Raw genomic sequence first — 26,469 nt, 5'->3', positions numbered from 1 at the left:
GAAACCAGCTCCTCTCTACCAGCAACAGCAGAGGGAGGAGGAGAACATGAGGAGGACTGATACTGACTGGTGTCTTCTTTCTAAACTTTACTCAGTATTTTGATGTCAGCAATATGGTTTATTTAACATGTTCCATTTGTTTCCAGTGAGATACTGATTTCATATTGTTACTTTGCTGCTGTAAACTTTACTTTTGTTGCTGCTCTGAAAACAGTTAGTTATAATAAAATGTCAAATTTGATTACTGTTCTGAATTTATTATTTTTTAAATAACATTTTTATGAGATAAGAAGATTTAATTTACTATTTATAAAGATTAAACATGACAATTAACTTTAATCTTGTTATTTTTAACAAAGTTTTGTGTTATTCTAAATTTTGACACCAAGATTAAAAATGTTACAGCAAATGTATAACAGTTCCAAATATCGGTCATCAGTCTAATTGGTTACTGATAATTGGTATCGGTATCGGCCCGGAAAAAAACACATCGGTCGATCCCTAGTTACGACCCATTAATAACTACAACGTTTGGGTTTCCAAGTTGTTAAAAATCTTTCCAAGTATTAAGTTTGACCTCACCACTAATAACCATACTAATACCACTAGATAACCATTAATTAACCATAATAGATGTTAATATGTTTTTATTTAATGGATCAGATGTCCTGCAAAATGTTTCCAGGCACGGTCACAGGATGGTTTTCCTGATGAACTGAGGAGCAATAAAAGGTTAAGGCCAAAGGGATTTTGAACTGGCTTTTGACTGGCAACCTAAAAGTTAATGCTTTATAACTGATCTATTAAACATTAGTAAATGATTAATTTACCATATATAAATCCATTATAAATTACGCGGTTCTTACACCGTTCACGAAAGGTGGGTGACATGACTTGTCAGAAAGTGGTACATACATGACAGATTTCAGCTTCAACACAGCACACAATGAGGATTGTTGAGGAATTACTAGACTGCTTGTAAAACGAAACAATCTTAATACTCGTCTGCTGAGATTTTTGGCAGAGAGTGGAGTGAATTTTTTATTTTAGAAGTCTATGTCACTGTGGTATCTTTCAGTAGTCCTGCTTTCTCATGTAGATATACATTTGGGGATTCAATCTATTCTGATGTATTCTCCAGGATTAACTTGTCAAAAAGGTAATTTTCTGTTTTCCACATTTTCAGCACAGCACAAGCAAGATGATTTCTCACGAGTCTCTGTCTGTGGTTCTCTTTCTCTGACTGCCCTCCTTTCTCTGTCTGTGCACCTCGCACTGCGTTTTCTACCACTGAACAGATTTATGAACAAACCCAGACACAGGGTGAAACTCCAAAAATAAAAAGACAAGGGAATTCTCCACCAAAATAATTGAAATGCTCAAGCTGAGAGGATCCAACAGTCCTGAACACAGTGTGGGATGAGGGAGTGTTATATTGCACTGTATGATCACTACCACCAGTGTAGATTATGAACACATCCACATCGGGTCCCGCGAGATTACATCAAATCAAATCACAGCAAAAGGGGATTTGGTGCAAATGTGTGTGTTTGTCATGGACGTGTCTTCATCCATATGCGTGTCTGACTGTGTGTACATACATTTATTACATAACAGCTCTGCATGCATATGGGTCAGAGGCAGTTGATCAGTTAATGATGGTGACAGCATGAAAATACGAAGAGGATTTGAACTCCAGGAGAGGCGCTGAGAGAGAGAGAGAGAGAGAGAGAGAGAAGCAGGGACGTGGAGGGAGGTGTTAGTCTTTGCTGAGCTGCGTGTATGATTGTGTGTGAGTGGTATAATGTGTGTGCTTTTGTTTAGCATTTCAAAACCTCTTTTTTTCTGTCGTTCAACTTTTTTTTCTTTTCAATCCAATCAAGCAAGTTTGTCTATTCATTTATAATGGTCAGTTTCTTTTGAGCCTCTGGAACAGATAGGGATTAAATATCTTGCTCAGGGACACTTGAGCATGTATGGACTAGTAGGAAATTGAACCCGGCCTCCTTGGATGGATTGACTAACGGCTAGTTTATCCTGTAGCCCTCTCACTCCTAAGAGCATCAGAGGTTTTGGCTCTTTTGCTGAAAGGTGCGTACAATAGAAAAACATTAGCAGAATTTTAATTTACAGTTTCAAATAAAAATGATTCTCCTCGATTGATCGGGAGAAAACTTAGAGCTTTTATACAAAGTTTTGTTTGGACTTTGTTTCAAAAATGGTGTACAGCATTGTGTATTTCAGAGCCCAACCGATAAATCGGCGTGCTGTTATTATCGGCCGATTTGAGCTAATTGCAAGTAAATCTATATCAGTGTTTATAATATATGACAATGACAATATAGATATAACAGACAAATAAAATATAAACTAAGCGACGGATGACAGATCCTTCAATGTTATTAGTGTAACACAGTTTTTGGCGCTCTGCAACTCCCCTGTTGCGAACAATGTTAGGAACAAATCCACCACAAAACCCAGCAATCAGCTGACATAATCAGTTGTACTTTTGTTCAAAGTACTATTTATAACAATAAAAAAGTGTACTTTTAAACTGCCTTAGGTCATGTTATCTTGGTGAGGTCTCAAAACTAAACATAACACATCTTTGTTATGTTTTTGTGAAAAGAAGAAAAAAATAAATATCAGCCAATATATCAGAATATCGGCTTTTAAAATCCTCAAAAATCGATATTGGTCTTAAAACTCCCGTATCAGTTCGGCTCTAGCGTATTTTCTCATTCCATACTGTATATCTATACTGTGTATTGTGCCTCCAACTCACCGGTGATAAACAGAGTGTATGGGACTCCCGCCTCGTTGAGCATTCGTTGGATGTGGTTGTTGTAGAGCGTGAGTGCCTGTCCATTCCCGCTCTGTGGGTTCACCAGCAGCATCATCCGGCACGGACGAGGCAACTCGCTCATCAACACCCCTACAAAAGGAGAGAAAAGTAAATTTGATGACTGAAAACGCGAAATGGCTGACTTCTAATAAGATGCAATCATACCGTAACCTTTTAGTATAGGTCTGTCTCTAACAGAACAGTTTCAGTGCAGACCACGCTGTTATCGTCAAGCACTGGGAACTTGACTAAAGTTGATTCTGATCTTTAAAATTTTTACAGAAAAAAAAAAAACGACTCAGTCACTCCTGTTTTAAAATACCTGTTAATATCTCTGAATAATAACAGAATACACTTAAGGATAAATGAACGTCAAGGGGCAATTTAAATAACAATAACAGTTGCAGTTTCATACGATCTAATGTCTGTAGCCGGCTACTGTATATAATTAGAAAACGTAACACTGTGCATAGAATTGACAGGATAGAAGCAAAAACAAAAGGTCAGCAGTCAGTTTCACACCATCAAACACACACACACACATACACAAAACTAACCCAACACTGAATCTGAAGATGGACGAGTACAGAAGTAACAGCCTTTTTGGTAAATTTTTAACTGCAGGGCTGATGCAAAGTAGTCTTCAAAATATCTCTAGGATCAAACAGATTTCAGAGGGTAACACAGATCTTACATTTCCTAAATCTTTTTAAAACACTCAGAAGATTTCGGTCTCTCAGAGGCACAGCATGGGGCTAAAGAAGGGATGAACTGGAAGAAGCTGGTTTTGGCCTTCTGTCCCACAGCGTCTGAGGAGGATTAATTAAGTACTGCAAACATAAGACTGTGCTTTGCCTAAATATTAGATTATAATTCGATATCTAAGACGAAAACTAAATTGAAACGTAGATATGATGGAAATCAGGGTATGACGATAAAGCTATGCTCATCATGGTGAGGGGGAGCTAGTAGCTCTGAGAGAGAGGAAGATAAGGGGATTATATAATGAACGTTAGAGAAAATGACACTGTGAATTCCTGTAAGAAAAAGTTTTTGGGGCAAATAACTAAATTTCTCTCCTTTTCCCCATCTCTCTTATAATATGTTTTTATTATGTCTCAAAGAGAAGTCAAATAAAAGTGACATTTCGTGCATTGCAGCAGTGAGATAATCTTACAGGTAGGTACACAAAGTCTTCTCTGTTGTAGAAAAGGCACTCACGCCTTGTCAACAGGCGCACGAAACAAACTATTTCCCCCTGGAGCACGATCTCAATTTGTTTTGCTGTCTGCAGGTTCTTTTTCTAGGATCAAAACATTGCAAGGGAGGAAGGAGGGCCATCCAAACAAGTCTGGCAGCTAATCAATGAGTAACGTTGGGCGTGACCAACTGAAGTGCAGACGCACGGGGGATAGATATAATTGGCATGGTTCCTTTAAGTTGATCGTGCACTTCCAGTGGAATCACAGTGATCCTACTGGAATGCTGTGAAACAGGTCGGAATAATGCTCACAAGTTAAGACACCTTAACCTCTTTTGTTTAACAGGTTAAACAAAAGAGGTATACAGGGTTTTGTCTTCTGATACTCCTGAATGTAACTAAAAAGGTAGAAAGTGTACACATTCAGTTGCTTCAACAAAATGAATACCACAACAGTCCTGCAATAAAAACCTTCCTTCATGAAAGTTAGAGCTGAAACGATTAATCAAGAAACTCAAATAACTCAATTACTAATAAGCATCGATGCTTCATTTAATCCATAATTATAGTGCACTGCTGCGCATGGAACATTATTACTGTCACACAACGTGCTTACGTTGTGGACAAGTGAAGACGACATGATTTGACGGTGCGGACTGCAAAGGGCAGAAAGAGAGAGAAAACAGCGAGGGACGAAGAAAAGAGAGAGGAAAAAGTGTCCAAAGTAGGGAATCCTTTCAAGCTAAATAAAAAACTCTGTACAGTGTGTGTACTGTAAAACAGAACTGGCCTACCACAACAGCACGACGGCTTCAGCTTCAGCATCTGAGCAGAAAGCATCCGGCCTACGCATCAAGTCCACAGAGCGGAACCAAAACAAGGTAACGTTAAAGTTAGCATTTATTATTAATCATGATTGCTAGTTGAGATGAAGGCTAGCAAAGCTAAGTCACAATTCTTGGTCATAAATTTATAAATGTGCCTTTGTTGTTATTGTTCTCGAACTGCTTGGTCTGTGAGTTTGGGTTGTACAATGACATGAGTTACACAGCTGACCCTGGTACAGAACACCAAGCAAAAGTATTTCTTATCCGATTACTCGGTGAATCGATAAAATAATCTGTAGAAAACCCAATTACTAAAATAATCGATAGCTGCAGCCCTAGAAGGTTATGATGTTCAGTTTTTGATAAAAATGTTATAGAGGTGTTTATTCAACTGTATGACCATAGAGTCCTCCACTGGAGAATGTAGTTTATGGTGCTGTGTTTTTAATCTTAGACTAAACCCCTATAAATGTGGTGGACAAGATTACATTTATTTATTAGCTTTTTCTCATTCATTCAACATTTTTTCTGAGAGCTTAGACTGGAAAAAAGTCAACTAATGGGAAATAAGTGTGACACAATCATCAGCCAGATTTGAATCACAGCAGTCACAGAATATTTATGTAATTTGTCACATTCAATGCAGATATCAAACACATTATCTATAACAACAGTTTTATTAAGTCATTAAGGGATTTCTATCCATCCATCCGGTTTCAGGTAATGGGGAGTCTAGACATTATCCAAGCACGCACTATGACACACAACGCACCCTCTTTCCAGATCAGTTTGTACAGCGTCCCAATAAAAACACGAGCATAACCACATGAGTCTGTGACATGTCTCCTGGTACTGCACCATAAAAAATACAATATGCATACTGTGGTTCATTTGTACTCACTTTATAAACATTTTGGTCCTCAGACCTATTAAAGGCCTTATGACTGAAACATTGCTCCTGACAATAATAATAACTTTTGGGTTTGCAAGAACTTTGCAGTATTGTAAAATTGAAATTGTTTCAAATGTCAAAGTGAAAAAATGCAATACATATATGTGCAATAATGATTTTGTTTCTAGAAATAATACAAAAAGATTAATTTTTTAATTAATTAATTAATTAAACTATATATTAAATATATTTAATATATATATTAAAGTATATCTGCTACATAACCTTTTTAACTGCAAACTGACAAATTCACAATTCTTGTATCGTTTCGACGGGTTTATAAAGGCGCAGTCACGTTCTCTGCGGGATGAATATTTCTATGGAGTCTCAAAATCATAACGACTGGACTCCTGAGGGAAAGCCACACAAGTGCCCTCATGAATCAGCGTGCATGACAGCAGGCCCTGAGCTTAGACCTTGTTGGTTAAATCCAACCCCATGCCACTTCCTGTGTGCCACCCCTCCTCTTCTCAAAACATTCCAGAGGGCACTATCTATCTACTCGTCTCTGTCCGTCCACGCTCTGGGTTTCCTCCTCTATCATTATCTCGGCTGCAGCAAAGTCCTGGCATGGAGCCAAAGTATGAGCATCTAAAAAAGCTCACTAAAATCAACAGAAACACAAAGAAAATATATTTTCCAACAATCCCATAGTCGATAAATATCCACAATGCTGGACAGTCTGCAGTGGATTTTTAATGAAAATGGAGCAGCAGACTGTGTCTCCGGTTTATTTGTACAGGGATGGGTATACGCCTGATTGTTTAGTGATGATATAAATTGCTACAGATTAACAATTATGTTGCCACAACCGTCTGTTCCTGGTTGGTTAATCAGGCTGAAAAAAATAAATTATGAAAAACAATTAAAAAAAATAATAAACAGGCATAATTACCTAGACAAAACATTTGTGGAAAAAACTAAATTACTGTCATGGATGAAGTGATAAAGTGGATGACACTACTGTAGATTAACAGTCAACCTAGCCATCCTCCAAAACAGCAGCCGAGACGAGAAATAGATGAAAAACAACCACAGCAAACAAAAGCTCTGCATCTCAACCACATTCACTTGATCTGTGATTACAGACGTCTCATCAGCGCCATTCAAACCAAGAGCATGGGAACGGTCCCAGATCTTAATGGAATAATCACTACTGAGGTATTCACCATAGGAAATGACAGCCTAAATGAAAGGGAAAAACCCAGGAGCCAGAAAAAAACACATCTTCCGGCAAGGTTCCTATCTGAGCGCATATAGAGTCTGAGCATAAACAGCTTTCTTAGCTTTGTCTGACGACTCTCCAGTACATTCAGCAGGATGTCAGCTGCTATAAACCAGACACAGAGAAGAAGCTTTCACTGTAAACTTAAACTGTAAATCCTCCAATTTTCCTTGAGTGCAGGAAAGTGTTGCAAAAAAGGGTTTGTTCCATTCTCAGCACCATGAACAGGAAAAATTTTCATATGTATTTGTTGGCATTTGTATTTTTTATTGATATAAAATGCCGTTACATGTCTACAGAAATTCATTTTATTGATGACGAGGGTAAAATGCATCCATCACCATGTTGCATCCTCATTATGTAAACAAATAAAATTATCCATGGCCTTATACGGTCACTCTCTCAATTAAAAGCATCACCACTGCCTGACAACTCACACTGACTCACAGTGATGACCTGTGCATACGTCAGTCAGTCATACTGCTCTTTCACATAACTTCCTTCAAATCAGCTCCCCATCAGCAGTGAAGCATGTCGAAGCATTAACCGTCTGTGATTAAGGAAAGAAGTTACAATCTTGATTTCCAGGCTTTCATCACGCTTAGCTGAGCACACAACACACCACTCAGGCAGCAACTCAAATGGGACCTGTCCCACTCTGTCCAGATTTGGCATCATTAGGGACTTAAAGGAAGAGAAGAGACATCAGGACACGTTTTGCTTTGTGTTTGGAAGATTAGGATTTCATTTTTGTAGGAAAAGATGAGTCTAATCCATAGGTCTAATCTAAAAGAGAAGTCTGATGTAACATAATTGACCCTTCACTAAGCCACGCCCCCCTTAGTTACTGTTGCTAAGTCCGACAAACTGTTGGACTTTATTCACGGCGCTGCCACAGTCTAAAAACCGATCTCAGAAAGAAGCAGATGGAAAGGTTTGCATTGTACATTTGAAGGTTGTATTCAGGCTGTCAAACTGATGTGAAGCAAATAAAGACAGAAGCTAAAGCCTACCCATCACAGAGTAAAACTGAACCACCACATCACCTGACTATGGAGACAAAGGACAATGATATTAAGGATCAACACTGTTCCTGTACAGCTGGGTAGGTTTATATTCACTATTACAATGATTAAAAAGCAGAACAATAGGGTTTTATAACGTTACATTCAGTAACTTAGTGAGTTAGCAAGGAATAATCCACAGCCTACTTCTCCATTCAATCTCTCTGGGTAGCGATAGTAATTGTTACAAGTGACCCAGGAACAGCGTCTGACCATATCTTGGAAAAATACGGCAAAAAATAAGCTAGACAACAGTGCATTTTGTATACGAGTCAATGTAGCGCAGCCATTACAGTGTCGGACCTCAGTTAGAGGGATTCCTATGCTGCTCTGTGATTGGCCAGCTGCGTATTCGGGGCGTGGCTTAGCGAAGGGTCAAGTGACTCCTATTTAAGGGTACTCGGATACACAGTTTGTTGCTAGTGAGTGACACATTGAACCGCCAATCAAAATACTGTTCTTGATCCATTTATCAAACAACCAAAGCAGGCCCTCGTTAGCTGCCTTTAACAACTTGAAAATAAGTACAGAACAGGAGAAAACCACTGAAACAGTGGATTTGGTTGCAAAAAGACAAGCAACTTTTGTAAGCCACTCAGTGGGCTGGTATATAACTGTTTTTTTATTTTTATTTAATTTTTTTAATTTTGTTTAAAATATGTTTACTGTATTAAAGCTCCAGGAAGGATATTTTGCACTCAAAAAAGTTATTATAAAAAGTTAAATATAAAATTATTTTTATTTTCTTAGCATTTTCTCTACAAAATCAGCCCAATATTTCTAGGATGCTTAGCAACAAAATCCCAATAACAGTGAACACAACAGCTGAGCAGCAGGCTCACAAGTGCTTGGTAAAGTTTATCCGTCTGCTCCGTTTCCTCTGATTCACACTACAGACGGACATTTGATCAACACAGAAGCAAAAACTCAGCATATATTACTATTGTAAACTTGTTCTGTTGCTGATTCACTGCTGATTCACTAAAGAGGGGGAATCAGTGTGAACTAACTGAGTTACGTATTGTTAAGTTGAAATAAAGAAGGAAATGTTCCCATTTCACTGTTTTTTTCTAAATGTTATCAGTATCAGTTTTAACTTCGTAATAAATGGATATTAAAAGTATATTTTATTATTAATTAATTAATAACTCACATAAAAGCAGACCTAGAGCATGGTGACAGAGGACTCCCATACACGGCCACTTTTATACTTCAGTCTGCTGCTCAGTGGTGATGTGGCTCTAAGCCTTGACAAACACCCATTACAAGGGAAACCAGTTTCCACATTAAAGGAAAGGATTAACATGTATTTAACCTGGTACTTAGACCCTCCCTGCTCCTTGTAATATGACAGATATGTCCAGTAATCTAGTAAATAAATATTGTCCCAGGCCAGCTAAGAGCAAAAGCCATATCCTCTCTCACATATGGTTCTCTGTATCTCTCTGTATCTGAGTGTGGAAGAAACAAAACAAAAAGAAAGGTATGAACACAAAAGCAATGTGTCTAAAGTGCATGTAAACATGCAAAGTATAACCATAAAGTCTGTTTAAATATAACTGCTGGAAGCTGATTTAATGTTGCATCTTTTAACTCTGAGCTTCTGGGTCCAGCCAGCTGTGCTGAATTTCTCTAGCATCCCTTTTTGCAGATATGAGTTTGTCATCTGATAGCAGAGTTGTAGTTAACTACATACCAGCTTTAACCTCATGATAGCAATTTAGAAATACAGCACAATGACTGGGATGTATCCATCATGATTAGAGGTTCAGTTCTTATACTCAAATGTCATATCATTCATACAAACATGTTTTATTTGGAGCGTCAAGGTCTGGATCCGAACCTAACTGCAAGTCTGTGTGTCGCTACGTTGTGTCTGGATTTATATGTTCTTGTCTTTAAGCATTGCTAGTGTGATTAAATGTGCCTGCATTCTTATTAGCAAACACATATAAAGTGTATCAAAATGTTGGCAATGTCACTGCATTTTGTAAAATTCACGTGAGGTTAAATTTAAAATTAAAAGGTTGTGTTTTTTAAACAGTGGAATGTGACTTTGTAACTACATTAATTTAAGTACTCTTAAGTATTCTTCAGATAATATTTAGTAGTTTTACTTTAGTAAACATGTGTTTATGTCTTCCACACAGGTAAAAAGTACTGTATAAAAGTGCAGCTGGTGATAATTGTGAGACTAGGGCCGGTATCTGGAATATGGAGATAATCAGCATCAGCCAACATCTGCACTCATTAGGCCGATAAACAAAAAATGTCTCGGACACATCTACAGGCAGTCTTGTCAGTGTGGCTGCTGTGGAACGATGTTAGCGCTCCCCTTGTGAATTTTGAGAAGGCGGTGAAAAGATTAGTTTCAAGCTCTAAATCTCCATTATAGGGGTTTAGTCCAATCACCATCATCTTTTCTAAATATTAAAAAGTTTCTCCCATCCAGCAAATCTAATCTTAAACCATTGCAGGCTAGTGTTAAATATATATTGTTATACTGTAGAGCAGTGGTCAGCAATAGGCGGCATGCGGGCCAGAACCGGCCCGCTAGCAATATCTGCCCTGTGGCCAGATTGCTTTGATAGCAGAAAAATAAAAAATAAATTGATAGAGGCTGGTGCTGAAATTGATCTCAGTCATGACAGCTACAGTTACTCACACAGTCACTTCCTCTTAAGTGAAGAACTTTTTGTGCAGCAATGCTTTATGACAAGTTTATTGAGAGCTTTTACTTTGAAGAGTTCTGAACAACATTCAAAAGAGACTCTGGCTTGCTTGACACACCTCTGAAAAAGCCGTCAGTAAATGTGTGATTGGATTCCCCTGAATTTCCTCAGGGAAATGAAAATAATCGCCCATGGGTTTATGAATGCGGGACGCACACACACTGCAGCACATGCTTTATTATGAGCATGTTCAAGTGTCCTTATAATCAATTTGTTTAACAAGAGAGAAAACAATTTGCACAGTTAGTTGGAATAGATCTTACAACCTTCCAAACGGGAGTCCCGCAAAGTACTGACTGAGCTAAACATGCACACAAGTATACTGACCGCTGCTGTAGAGAATAATGCAGTTGAATGACATCACTGTTGCCTTCTCTCCCTTAAACACTAGTCATGAAATCTACAGCATAACCCAATGTATTTTTCTATTTCATTCATTGATGAATAATTCCATCTAAATCAACACGTTACTGGCTAAGATAACCATATATAATAGATTCTACTCTGCATGGAATAATACAAGACTTTTTTTTGTTTTGATATCGGCATTATACATCGGCCATCCGCCGCCATGCTCACTAAATATCGGCATTGGTGATTGAAAAATCTTCCTTATCTCTTCCTTTTCTTCTCTTCCTTTACCATAATCATTACCATTGTCATGATATTATGGTCGGTAAATTAAGGATACAATCAGTAACCATTAGTAACATTTGATTTGCAGGTTCATTCACATATAATTGAGATATTTGGTTTGATTTTTTTCCTCCTCTGATCATAAAGAAATGTTTTACTGCTGTGTTTTACAAACTTCCCATACACCAGAAAACACTGACACCTGTAATAAAACACCGGTCAGTCAATTTGATAGTGCTGGTATTTTGTGTTGTGGTGATGGGACTGCCCTTTTTGTTTGCAGCTGAATCACAGGCTGCACCTTTAAGGAACCCTATCCTACCTCACTGGACAGAACTGCAGCAACATTTAGGTGCAGTGAGGTGATGACGCTGTCTGTAAATCAAAGTGTGGAAGCTGGTCAAACCACAGCACATTTTTGCTGAGCAAGAACCAAAAAGGGTGTGGAGTCAAGAGGAGGAGTTGGTTGTGGTTAGCTTGCTGTAGATCTATATTAGGAAAGGCAGAAAAGTTACAACATCTGGGTTTTTATTAAAACTCACCCTGCACTGCACTGCTAACCACTTGTCTATACTGTATGCCATGCGTTATAATAATAATAATAAAGTAATGAAGAGATGTTTATGTTGTGAGACTGAAAGGTCGGGAAAGCAGAGAGAGGAAGTAATCACCGTCTGTCTCTGTGGAACGAGGTGCGTCCCATGTGGGTATTTCAGGCTGCAGGGTCAGATTAGGGAGGGGAGGTGAGGTTGCTGCATGAAAACAAACTTTCTAAAAGCCAGACGGTTATATTGCCGCTAATTTAATGTTTAGTTTTCCTTTAATGGGAAACTGGAGCTTAAATTCTTAATTAACGTCAGCTCAGCTGGCACTATGTTCAATGGTACGGTCACTTCCTGCAACTATTAGTGCATTTTAAATAAAGACATGAGAGCAAAACATGTGATTATAGCTAAACTATAAAAAGAAAAACAGTTAAATGTATATAAAATAAAATGTGCTGTGTGCAGTTGTAGGGAGGAAATGGACATCCCACCATTAAAAAAAACACAACCACATGTTCTTTTAACAGGCAAAGACAGACTTTCTCTGAGGTAAACCAGCTGCTCTGTAGGCTGAATGGTCAATTAGTGGTGGTTGTTGTTGTTGTCGGCGTATTACAGAATGTCTGAGAATAGCAAACTGGGTGAGCATCGAATGCTTTTATGCTTTGGTGGTATAATGTACTGAAAGTCATCCTCCAAATTGAGATGTAAATATTCTGCAGCAACAACAGTCAGGAACAAAGTTTGATGGGGTTTAAGCTGGAGTGTATTTCACCAGATTTCACCAGCACACTCCATCATTTGGATTTGCTCATGATATCGAGAGAGAGAGAGAGAGAGAGAGAGAGAGAGAGAGAGAGAGACGCTGTCATTACAGACCGAGTTGCTGTGAGCCACCCAGAGCCGGAGACATCTCCAGAGAGGCTGAATCAGAGGTCTCGACAGCACGTCAAGCTCCATCGCAGAGTATAACCAATGAGGAGTCCTCAGGGAGAGGACTGCTGCTGCCACACACACACACACACACACACACACACACACACACACACTTACCTCTAATATTCCAGAGAAAAATAAATAAAGGACTGTGCTGATATACTTATTTCTCTTTTCTGCTATAGCAGCAAGAGGGACAAACTATTATGAATGAAAAATTACATTTTCATTGTAAGAGAAGAGGGCGTTTTTTTTTAATGGGGTCAGACACATGGTTTATCTGCGTCACGCAATTAATAAGAGGGTGAATGCACGCTAAGCTGCTTGTTTCAATTATGCCATTGTCATGACCAGCACCTTGTTTTTGAAATCACCTTCAATGTCTGTCCTAGCATTTTACTACTTAAGCTATTTGATTGTTTTTCTATAAGTGTTTCTGGGTTCTGTCAGTAATCACGCTGCAACTTACAATGACTTCCAAAAACAATTAATCAGTTCGTTATCTTCTCAGTGAATCAATGAAATATGTCTATTACAGTTTTTTTTTTCAGAATCAGAATCAGCTTTATTGCCAGGTATGTGTACACATATGAGGAATTTGACTCAGGATTGTACATTGCTCACGATGTGCTTACTCCTACAAAAATACCATAACACAATAATAAAATAATAATAAAATAAAATCAGACACAAACTACAGTATAGACAACACTAACATACACACTATGAACAAAACAATATAGACATATTGACAAATAGTGCAGTGATCAGAGTGCAAAGGATGCAAGAGTAAACTATTATTCTCATAATGTACATGTTGAAGGTGGATATGATATACAGGTACACATACATGTACACATGTACACAGTGTGATGGAGCATAGTGCAAAGGATGCTGGAAAAAATAAATAAGACCTATGACCTTGTGACCTGAGGTAGGTGTTTTGGTGTACAGTATATACAATATGACATAGTATGAACAGCACTGAAATAGAGAATGGTGAATAAATAAATAATAAGTGGAAACCAGTAAACAGGTGGCTGATTAGAGACAGAGTTACTGGGTTATTGCACAGGAATTGTTCCTGACACTGAGTCAGAAATCAGCTGTTCATCAGAGTGATGGCTTGTGGGAAGAAACTGCTTCTGTGTCTGTTGGTTTTGGCCTACCAGAGGGGAGAAGCTGGAACAGGTTGTGTCCGGGGTGAGATGGATCTGCAGCGATGTTTCCTGCCCGTTTCTTGACTCTGGAAATGTATAAATTCTGAATGGAGGGCAGGTTGGCACCGATGATCTTTTCTGCAGTCCTGACTGTCCGTTGTAGTCTGCTCTTGTCCTTTTTGGTGGCAGATCCAAACCAGACAGTGATGGAGGTGCAGAGAACAGACTGGATGATGGCTGTGTAGAACTGGATCAGCAGCTCCTTAGGCAGGTTGAGCTTCCTGAGCTGGCGCAGGAAGTACGTCCTCTGCTGGGCCTTCTTGATGATGGTGTCCGTGTTGGGCTCTCACTTTAGGTCCTGGGATATAGTGCAACCCAGAAATCTGAAGGATTCCACAGCAGACACAGGGCTGTTGAGTATGGTGATGGGGGGCAGAGTGGGGGGGCTCCTCCTGAAGTCCACGGTCATCTCCACAGTTTTGAGCATGTTAAGCTCCAGGTTGTTCTGACCGCACCAGAGAGCCAGCTGATCAACCTCCCGTCTGTAGGCCGACTCGTCACCGTCCCGGATGAGGCCGATGACTGTTGTGTCGTCAGCAAACGTCAGGAGTTTGACAGATGGGTCTCCTGAAGTGCAGTCGTTGGTGTAGAGGGAGAAGAGCAGTGGGGAGAGCACACACCACTGGTGGGCGCCAGTGCTGATAGTCCGGGTGCTGGCTGTGATATTTCCCAGCGACAGGCCTGTAGTCATTTAGTCCAGAGATTGAGGGTTTTTTTGGAACCGGGATGACTGTGGAGCGTTTGAAGCAGGAGGGAACTTCACACATCTCCAGTGATTTGTTGAAGATCTGTGTGAAGATGGGGGCCAGCTGGTCTGCACAGACTTTCAGGCAGGATGGAGACACACTGTCGGGGCCAGGAGCCTTCCTGATCTTCTGCCTTTGGAAGAGGTGGCTCACGTCCTCTTCACAGATCTTGAGTGCAGGTGAGAGGTCAGAGGGGGAAGATGACTGTTTGAAGATGGCGTTGGAGTGGGGGAGAGGTGTGACTCTGGGCTTTTCAAACCTACAGTAGAAACTATTCAGCTCGTCTGCCAGTTGTTGAGCACCAGCAGTGTTGGGGGATGGTCTCTTGTAGTTTATGAATTTCCGTAGGCTTCTCCACAACGACGCAGCGTCGTTGGCTGCAAAGCTGTTATTTAGCTTTTCAGCGTAGCTCCTCTTTGCAGCTTTGACCTCTTTAGTCAGAGTGTTCCTGGCCTGGTTGTAGAAGACTCTGTCCCCACTTCTGAAGGCCTCCTCCTTGGTCTGACGAAGCTGCCTGAGTTTTGCTGTGAAACAGGGTTTTTGGTTGTTGTATGTGCGGAAGGTTTTAGTCGGCACACAAATGTCCTCACAAAAACTGATGTAAGATGTCACAGTGTCAGTTAGTTCGTCCAGGTCAGTGGCTGCAGCCTCAAAAACACTCCAGTCAGTGCAGTCAAAGCAGGCCTGTAAATCCAGCTTTGACTCGTTGGTCCATCTTTTCACAGTCTTTACAACAGGTTTAGCAGATTTCAGTTTTTGCCTGTGTGTCGGGAGAAGATGAACCAGACAGTGATCAGAGAGTCCCAAGGCTGCACGGGGAACAGAGCGATAGGCGTCCTTTAATGTTGTGTAGCAGTGGTCCAGTGTGTTAGTGTCCCTGGTGGGACACTAAATATGCTGTCTGTACTTTGGAAGTTCATGACTGAGGTTTGCTCTGTTAAAGTCCCCAAGAACAATGAGCAGGGAGTCTGGGTGTTTTTTCTCCACGTTAGTTATCTGGTCGGCCAGGTGTAGTAACGCCTCACTAACACAGGCCTGAGATGGAATGTAAACGGCAACCAGAACAAACGAGGAAAACTCCCGTGGTGAATAAAATGGTTTACAGTTTATAAATAATGTCTCTAGGTGAGGCCTGCATGATTTCTTCAACACTGTGGCATCTGTGCACCAACCTTCGTTTATATAGAAACAGAGTCCGCCTCCCCGTGTTTTTCCCATGAGCTCCCTTTCACGATCCGCGCGGATGAGATTAAATCCCGGTAGATGAAGTGCGCTGTCCGGGATGCGCTCGGGGCAGGATTCGATGAAACAGAGGGCAGCAGATCTGCAGAAGTCCGAGTTAGTTCTGTTGAGGAGAAGCAGTTCGTCCATTTTGTTGGCCAGAGAGCGGACATTCGCCAGGTGAATTGAAGGGAGCGCAGTACGAAATCCCCGCTGTCTCAGCTTAACCAGCGCGCCTGCACATTTTCCCCTGCGCCGTTTCCGAAGGATCCTAAACAGAGCTGCCGCTCCTCCAACTAGTAACTCCGGGAAACTTCCAGGGTCAATAAAGAGCGGTGGAATAGTATGAGCAGTTGAAAGTCTAATGTTTAAGAGCTCTTCCCTGGTAAAAGTTACCAGAGAAGGAGGGCAGAAAACAGCATTAATTAACAAAAACACAAAAAGTTGGTTTCATGGTGATTAAGACAAGACCAAGGTAAATTCTTCAAATGTTTTTTTGAACAATTTCACTGATTTTTAAAACTATTAACACTGATCCAACATGGCGTCCAGCTTCTTCTGCAGCAAATTCCAGAGATGTACAGCATGCTGAGTTTATACCATACATGTTCAGAGGGCCTGTGGTGCTGAGACTGGACAGGCCAGATCATTAGTTTCAGTGTCCTTTACCTCCACCTTTCCAATTAGTTTTTGCAAAATGTTTGTGTGTTTGAGATTATTTTCTTGGTAAAGAGTAATGGGCTGTCAAACTAACTGACTTCAATGGAAAGGCATACTGAAATATGCTCTGATATCCAACTCTTCAAACATGACCCTGCCTAGAACCAAACACACAAAAGTTATGTTTTCACCCTTTCTGGATCTCACAAATGACCCAAATATGTCTGACTCATCAGACTTCCAGTTTGTTTATTTTGTAGCCCAGGAATAATTGATCTTAAAATATCTGAAATCCCAGTGTAGTGCAGGCATGTAAAACAGGATGTAAAATTTGATTCAGGCAAGCTCCTTCTTTACACTACTATAAAGGCGCTGAGAATCACATTATTCGACACAAACCACTTATTTTTGCTTGTATGTATGAATTGTGTGTCTAATAGAACATACAAACCATTCTGTTTCAACTCTGTGTCGGCCAGAGGTAATGTGTTAGTAATAGCATAGAGGCCTGGATTTTGCTGCTAAAACAAGCGACGCTGGTCCCCCTGAGGATGACGACTAAGGTGCTTCTTATCTGACTTTCCATCACTGCCGCTTCCATGGCATTAGCACAAGTCATGATGCCTGTGATGATAAAGTTCCCCCTATGTGTATTTTTCTCAAGTGTCTAACCTAATGTCAACAGAGACCAGAACATTCAAATTCATAGTTACATTAATGCTCATCATAATGCTACTGAATTCATTAACCTATTAGACAACGTAGCATTTATTCAGCATGTAACCACGGCTTCACATCAGCATGGTAATATACGTAGTACCTCATCAGTTAATATCATGAGGGCTACATTTTGATAATGTTGCTGTGTTTGACTCAGATATAGTTCTTTACAAAATAAAAAAGGTTGGACCGTAGTGCAAGTGAACCTGTATCTGTTCTGTGTCTGACCAGATGTATTGTAGGTAACTCCAATGAGTTGGTAATGTGTTGCAATTCATTATCAGTGCTCAGTGCTCAGGCCACATGACAATCTAGAGTGATTGATTTAATCAATACTAGTAACCTCCCTGCCTGCTCCCATCATCTGACTCATTATAATGATAATGCTGTTCACAGCTGAATTAAATCCATTTATTGACAACACAGGATCAATCCTATTTAGGAAATACTTGGCAATGCATCTGAACTGTCAGTTGTAATTGTCACAGCGAAGATGAAATTAATGGCGAACGTGAGTCAGAACTAGTGCCAACAAAGACCGATGTGTGTGTCACCTCACATCTTCTGTTGAAAGTTGCACTTGAGCACAACGCAAAGACTAGAGCCAGCAGCTGTCTGGCCGCGACGCACACTGTATTCTGGATTTCTAATATCTAGTCTGTAATCTAGTGGGACAAAATCCTCATAGAAACACAAGGAAAACAAACTAAAACATATCACACTGATCAATCAGACGGCTGAGAATATTTCTGATAAAAAAACAGTACTATAACATTTTCCCTGAGCAGCCTGTAGGCTGTGACCTGTCACCCTGCTCTCTCACCAACTGCACACCAAAAAGTACACAGAAAAATAACAGTCCAAAGGCCGCACAGCAGTGGCCCAGGGGCCAACTGACGGCTTGTTGTGTCAGTCTTAATAGGTGCTTGGATAAAGGATCATTATAATACAAACTAGTATTGATGCCATGAACATGAAACTGGAGTCAGTCCCTTTTCTGTGTCACCTACAGCGATGCTGGGCAACCTGAGCATATGCAAACATACACCAACACTTGTTTGTATTGAACATGATTTATGATAGATCACCAAATACTGATGGAAAAAGTCTTTATAGTACAACTCTATAGCCAGGATATCCAAGAATATGTAAGTAAGTTTATTCATGAATAACCCCCTGAGATGAACCATCTCATTTTCAAGGGGGTCTGTTAAACTGTTAAATTTAGGGCTGAACGATTTGAGGAAAAAAATCTAATTGCGATATTTCTGCCAGATTTTTTTTTATTGAAGTTTTGCTAAACTGCCAGTCTATTTTTGACGGAAGCCGCGTCAAGCAGCACAGAGCAGATGAACCATGCAGGAACTCAGACACAGAACGGCATAGAGATGCCGGTCGATTTTCAAATTATAACACCCTTTGTAGACTCCCAATCGTACATCAACAATAAACACAATTAAACAGACAAAAGAAAGAAACAATAACAACGTAGCCTACTTAACCATGGTAGAAGCACAAAAATCAAGGACAACTGAACAACTAAGCAAAATCTGAACAAGTCAGCAAAATCAAACAGGCAGAGCGGTACAGGCTCACAGAGAACGGTTATGCGTAGTTGAAGCACAAAAAATGACAAATTAACGCATTAACAACTTGTAGGCTAAACACTCCGCTGCTGAAACACTTCAGTGTGAGTTGACGCCAGACAAAACTGCGGCACAACTGTCGGTTCAGTTGGCGCTATTAACACGTTTTCCTGTAGTTTCAATTGTTGTTGTTGTAAAATGTAGACGCCTTGTGCCTGCTCTGATTGGTGAGTAGGACCGTAACAGGAGGCGCATGGAGCTTGTGATTGGCAGCAGATCTGTCACACAAGAATGACAATAGAATGAATTTGTAACTTCATGACTGTTTAAAACAGGTCAGGTGCTCTGTATTATTAACCTACATTTTAATCGCCGTCTTCACAATTAGCTAATCGCGTTCTTTCAAACTGCAATTTCGGTCTACCTATCAGAGGTAAGTGGATCTGGAGAAAATAGGGGCTTTCTGAATAAGTGAAGCCAAGTTGGCAAGTTCAAGCCAAGTCAATGACACAGGCACCAATATTGATGGGGAGGTCAGAGAGGCGGCACTGACCTCATTTAGACTAATGGTTTGGATGCAGAGCTCCTGAACATGATTTAGTATGTTTCACAAGGCCTCTGGTTTAATGAATAACTACTTTACTGTAGACTGCTTTTTAGACAGGAATCCTGCCATCACATTCAAAAGACCCTTGCAGCCTGAATGAGGATGGAAATTAATGCTACTGACCACGAAAATGCTCAGAAATGTGATACTTTGGCAGGTACCTCAGAAGTAGAAATATATGAAGTCAAAACTCGTTAGCAAAGATAGCGTTATTAATAGAAATAATTATGTATACGCTACTTTCTAAAGCTAATGTACCATCTGACAAGCAGTTCTGATGAAGTATACTCATGCCTTTATGTTAGCCAAACTCTTATCCTCTAAGCCTTTTCTCTAGCATAAACGAAACAGGCATTTGACAAAAGAAGTGAGCTGGAAACATTAATAAGTCAGCTAGAGTTTTCAACCAACTCAACAAGCTAATCAGCTAATTAGCAAGCCATTAGCGCCTTTAGCTATGACTGGCATACAATAATAAAATAATTCACCCACTTTTAAAGTAAACTACTTATTTCACTCAATGTGTAGAGGCATGGACACGGGAAGTGGCGGTGCTGAGGGGGATGCAAACCTACAGGAGAGAGAGCGAGAGCTCATGTGGACAAGAGAGGGAACGTGAATATGGAAGTGTCGGTGTGATCATGAAACCTAATGTTCGTATACAGTTCTGTTGTTTATCAGTGAAGTGTCTGAACTACACTGCAGACTGGAGTCTCTATAACAGTGACAGACGGACAGATCGATCCACATTATATACGCTCGTCTTCTCTATGGAACATCTGTATCCTCACTGTGCTATATTATTGCAAACTATGATGATCTAAGCGTGGGTCACATCTCTCTCTTGTCCAGGCGCTGTTTCTCCCTCTTTATCTCCTGCAGTTCTCCTGCATTAGTTCCTGTTGTTGACTATGTAGTTGCCGTGGCTGCTTTTACACACATGTTGGTGTTCAAGTTTGCTCTCTGCTGCGCTGAAAAACATTTGATTGTAAATTTTTGTTAATAACTATTAGATATAACTTATCCTGGCTATTGAAATTAATACAAAAAACATGAATATCGAGCACCATTTAGTATGACGTCATTATATAGACCAAGTGTCGGCAATCTTTTCTGTGATGAGTGTCAATATACAAAGATGAAGATCTAGTGTGCCAGAAGCGTTTGTTAATGCACATGTCATTTATTTTTAATTTATGCACTGATAGTTAGTCAGACTAATAATTGAAGTTTGACCTTGTTAATAATAATAATAACAATAATAATAAATAGGGCTGTCAAGAGATTAAAAAAATTAATCTAATTAATTACAGGTTTTGTAAAATGTTTGTAGTTTTGTAATTAATTAATCGAATGAATCGAAATGAATCACATATATCGATTTTTACCGTGACAAGCATTAAAAATATTCAATTCAAATAGATTTTGGTAGATGAGTGCATCAGTGATAATAAACAAACTTATCTTTATTTCCCATAAATTCATAACGTTTTTTCACTGTTCATATGAAATAACAATGCCACAGTTTTTTTAATTAGACCTTCAAGAAACTTTAGGATGACACCTGCCTCCTTGGTTTGTATAAGCAAGTCACCGCTGCACTGAACAAGACCAGGTCAAACATCAAGTCACAGTATACTATGACATGTCATGTTTACAGTCAGCCAGAAGGCTAAAATAGTTACAAATGCCTCTTATGCCAACATTTTTCTTCCAAATTTTTCGCCATATTTACCGTCTCTGATTGCACTTTTCACAGAAACCAGATGGAACGTAAACTCCTTTGATCAGCGCCGTTGAGCCAATCAGATTACAAAGACGCATGCGCCTTTGCATGTCTTTTTGTTTTTTGTTTTTTTTGGCTCGTAGAAGAATATTGCTTGATTGGAAGTCAAGTAAACCACCCTTAGTTTCACTCTGGCTTAGTGATGTGATGCTGTTTTTGAAACTGGAGAGAATAAAATATTCTCTTAGAGGATGCACCAAACGTTTTTATTCTGTATGGACCCCAATGATTTCTTATTTTGAAAAGGATGTAACTCTTCCCCCAAACTAAAACAAATTTTTGATAAGGCCTGTGCCCATTGGATCGGATGACGTAATCCAACACAGTTGGCTAAAAATGTTGTCAATTATTTCCTCACTGTTTGTAACGTAAGAACTTCTATATATTTTTTATTTATTTATTTATTGTTTTTTTTTTTTGTTCAGTGGGTGGGTTGTGGGAAAGGGAAAAAAAATTGTAAAAACAAGGGGTATTGTTAAACTCTTTCTGTATGTGTTACGTCACTTTGTTCTTCCTTCAATAAAATATATATCAAAAAAAAAAAAAGATTACAGCAAAAACGAGGATCAGTCCAAGTTGGGAGGGGCCGCTCGTATCCCCCCTCAAAATTGAATGTTTTAGTTTGGGCCAGTCTGACAGACAGAGACAGCTTCCGCTGCAGTTGTTGCACACAGCTACCACACCTGGTCCTTTAAAGGTCACAGAAACAAAAATGTAACATGAAAAACATAATTGCTTTAGTTTTTAATTAAGGGAATTGTTTGGATTATTTCTTGGAAAGAGCAAAAAAAATATGAAAATATACTAGTATTGATGCAAACCAACTTGAATTCTTGCTTTTTATTTCTCTTTTGTGTTTTCTGGGGGGGCACATCAGCTCTTGAAACGGCCCCCCAGATGCTTAAGGTTGCCACTGGCTACAGTTGACAAAATCTGCAAGCAACAGTCAACAGTTTCACTTTACAAAATGGTAGATTGATGTCTAGAAATGAGAAGTAACAGTAGCCACAGTAACTAAGGGGGGTGGGGCTTAGCAAAAGGTCATTTGTTTTCAACATTCATCCCTGTTAGGATTAAACAAAGTTGTTCTTACAAGCAAGAAATAAAACTCTGTCTGCAAAAAGGGCTCCAGATACAGTAGGTGTTTCAAAGCAAGTAACTGGATAAAATGAGTGGAGGTACTGGCACAATGACTACAGAGCAGGGGAAGGCATGGAGACATTTGTGTTTGGTACTTAATCCCACTGTATAAAACTTGATGGGTCACTGTCTCTAGTTAAGCTCCAGGCAGTGGGATCACAATATGTTTCAAAATCATTAATACTCTCTTGACTTGCTAAAAGTCTTCTCTTCTTCTCTTCTGACAATGACAGGCAGTGTAGAATTGCAGCATATTTTGTCTCGTTAAAAATACATTTGTGTAAATGGGGGAATGCTATCTGGGTCAAAGAGTGGCAGTGATACCGCGGCTGTGTGGAGGAAAATGTTTGTGTTCTATGCTCTATGCCAGTCATAGAACCGGGAGAGTTTAATGAGGAGGACAAATAATGGGATGTTATCTTTAGAAATCTCCCATTATAGAACATTTCCCACTGGAGTAATTATACCTCTTGGCATTACATGAACTCAATAGCAGTAATATTGCCTCATGTTTATTAGGTGTCTTTAATATTAAGTGGTTTGTTTGCAGACTGGAGTTACTGAAATGTGACAGACCAGTTCTATTGTTTCAACAACAGCCCTCGACAAATGCAGAACTCATTAACAAGAAACCAGTTGTGTACAGTAAAAAGAAACTGATACTATTAGCTAACTAAATAGCTGTAGGGCAAAACTAACTTCATACTAGCAATACATACTTCTAACAAACAGATGTGAGAATAAACCAGGAAATACCTTTAAAGTTAAAGATATTGAAACAGATAAAATATAAAGGTTGGGTCTTTCCAAAAAATGGCTGATGATGATTACCTGCAGGTAAGACTATCTTAAAAACAATAAACTAAAAACAATGACTGTAACGGCCCATGGAACTTAATAGCATTTCTGCCTTCAGTTTCATCATTATTAGACAGTCATGTGATAAATCTATTACAGAAACATGCGATAATAGATGTTATTTGTGTCCTGAGATATCAGTCCTCTTCTTATAGGAGTATTATCACATTTACAGAGCAGTACCTATAGTATAGTATAGTATAAGACCCATAAAGATACATATCGGTTGTATAGCTGCAGAATAAATATGCTGCTTTTCATTATCATATGTGAATGTAAACTGAAAACCAAGAGGTGTAACCACAAAAGAATGAGAACATTTTAAATATTTTATCCACATAGAGTATGCAAATGAACTCAAAAGAACTGTTTTATTTTAAAATATCACATGAAAATAGGTTTGATAAAGATTATCCATTTTAATTGTATGCATTTTTGCAATATAGTTATGTTGAAAACATTACATTTATTCATTTAGCTGACGCTTTTATCCAAAGCAACTTACAATTGCTATGCATGTCAGAGGTCAGAGGTCAGATGCCCCTGGAGCAACTAGGGGTTAAGTGTCTTGCTCAGGGACACATGGTGGATGTCTCACAGTGGGAATCGAACCCAGGTCTCCCACACCAAACGCAAGCATCTTATCTATGCACCATCACCACCCTAAAACAACAGGTGTTTTCTAAATAATCTTTGACAAATTATGTAAAAAAAACTAGGGCTGGGCACATTAACGTGGCTCTGGACTCTAACTTGTTTTAACAAGCTAGATAAAAGGTATGGCAGTGGCAGTGCTGGCAGTGTTAAATAGCTTGGTTTTATATTTTATTTGATTACATTAATGTTTAAGTTGAGATTTCCAAGAAATATTTTATTACTACTGTGCAAAGGGAAAACTGCTGGTAAAAAGCACGATATCTGTTATAAGTGTTTGCAAACCACATGTTATTGCACTTTTGTGTATATAGCAGTACATTTAAATTAAAAATGCGCAATACGCTCTTTTATAATTCATTATTCAATTTTGTATATAACTATGCAATTAATCACAGAAACTCATGTGATTAATCACAATTAAAAATTTTGAGGATTGCCTTTTATTCCACATTAATATTCCTGTATATTATCATATTTTAAAGGGAAATACTGGTTACGCCAACTGACACAAACCACCTGACCATGTTACTTGCTACAGTCAAAAGCCTTTGCTGAAGAAAACGAAATGGAAAATCAAGCATGACAGTCAACAAGGTAAAGTGAACCTGATTTGTTTTATTTAATTTGAAAGTAAGCCTCTTGTGGGACAGATCATCCAACTGGTTGGCAAAGAAGCAGAAGAGAGTTTCATGCACCAGCTGGAAGGGAAGAATGTCTTTACCTGGCCTCATCCACCTGACCTCCTAATCTATTATGAGTCCGATGTGCTGCACATAATCTCCGAGCCAGGGCCTCAAAACTCATGAACTCAAAACTCACAAGTGACTGGAAACGTTTCCAAGCACATCATACTTTGCAATGGCTTCCTCAGATATCCCACTACTAACTGTGTCCTGATTGTCAACTGCAGTTTTCAAGGTTGCTAGGCCAGCAGGGTACGACTCCACTTGTTGCAAAAAAGAAATCTGATTGCTACTTTTCACAGCTTGTTTTCAGGTAAAGTTAATTGTAACATTTTAGTCGCCAAAAAAATGTCTTGTTCAGCGCTCGGTTGTACTAAAAGAAGACACTGAGGAGTCAATGTTTAATTTCTTCTGGTAAGTACACCTACATTTTGTTTTAAGCTTGTTTTTTAGCTTGCCAAAATTAGCTTTCCAACTAATTCACAGTTAACGTTAAATACGACGCACCTTACTAACCAAGCTAGCTAGCTCCACACTCTCATCCAAAACTTCTGGTACCAAAAAAAAACTAGTGTGTGACGTCACACACCGACTCTGAAAGTCGGTTGAACCGCCCGACTCCATGATCCAAGATGGCTGCTCTGTGTATCAACAGTTCGTGAAAGCTGCAGTTTATACAGTTTATTAGTACTACTATGTATTTGCGTCTTTGAATTTGTCATACACAAAGTACTTTCCAACTGCTGTCTGTGGACATGTTGTGGAAGTGGAACACGTGTTTTTATCCAGTGTTGTAACAATGACTAACCTGGCTAGCTGTAAACAATGGCTGCCTCAGTGAGGTTGTCAGGCTTGTTAACTCAAACACGTTCAACTCGGGCTTGACCTCATTCCCAGCTCTGACTTCTGAGGTAAATGGAACGTGCCATAACACTCGGTTCGGCTTTTGTGATCACCATGTCCTTTGAAGGATGCAGGCCCTGAATTCATCACTGTAGGGTTTAGTCCCGATTCTCCCAGTGAAGTTTTAGTTTAGTTTGTAGGTCTAGTATGCAAATGTAACCATAGTGTGAAGTTCCGATTCTCTCAGTGTAGTTTTAGTTTTGTTTTATGATCATAAAATTAAATGTAACTGTAGGGGTACTCTCAGTTAAGTTTTAGTTTAGTTTGTAGGCCTAGTATGTAATGTAACCGTAGTGTGAAGTCCCCGATACTCTCAGTGAAGTTTTATTATAGTTTGTAGGATTATTAAATTAAATGTAACCATAGTGTGTAGTCCCAGTACTCTGAGTGAAGTTTTATTATAGTTTGTAGGATTATTAAATTAAATGTAACCATAGTGTGTAGTCCCAGTACTCTGAGTGAAGTTTTATTTAGTTTGTAGGATTATTAAATTAAATGTAACCATAGTGTGTAGTCCCAGTACTCTGAGTGAAGTTTTATTATAGTTTGTAGGATTATTAAATTAAATGTAACCATAGTGTGTAGTCCCAGTACTCTGAGTGAAGTTTTATTATAGTTTGTAGGATTATTAAATTAAATGTAACCATAGTGTGTAGTCCCAGTACTCTGAGTGAAGTTTTATTATAGTTTGTAGGATTATTAAATTAAATGTAACCATA

At 39.2% G+C, this 26,469-nt stretch overlaps 1 protein-coding gene across 1 annotated transcript in view; it reads right to left on the bottom strand.

The window, feature by feature from the left end:
* The window catches only part of LOC123970399 (sphingosine kinase 1-like), a 55,187-nt gene that overhangs the window by 27,440 nt on the left and 1,278 nt on the right, over positions 1-26,469 (bottom strand). The window contains exon 2 of the mRNA XM_046048431.1: positions 2,786-2,935. Within this exon, the coding sequence (XP_045904387.1) occupies positions 2,786-2,935 (150 nt within the window). The remainder of the gene's footprint in view (positions 1-2,785; positions 2,936-26,469) is intronic.

Source organism: Micropterus dolomieu, linkage group LG04, assembly GCF_021292245.1.
Source record: "Micropterus dolomieu isolate WLL.071019.BEF.003 ecotype Adirondacks linkage group LG04, ASM2129224v1, whole genome shotgun sequence".
In the NCBI taxonomy this organism is placed as follows: Eukaryota; Metazoa; Chordata; class Actinopteri; order Centrarchiformes; family Centrarchidae; genus Micropterus; species Micropterus dolomieu.
Note: the sequence above shows the minus strand (reverse complement) of the source record. Positions and strands in the feature narration are given on the sequence as shown.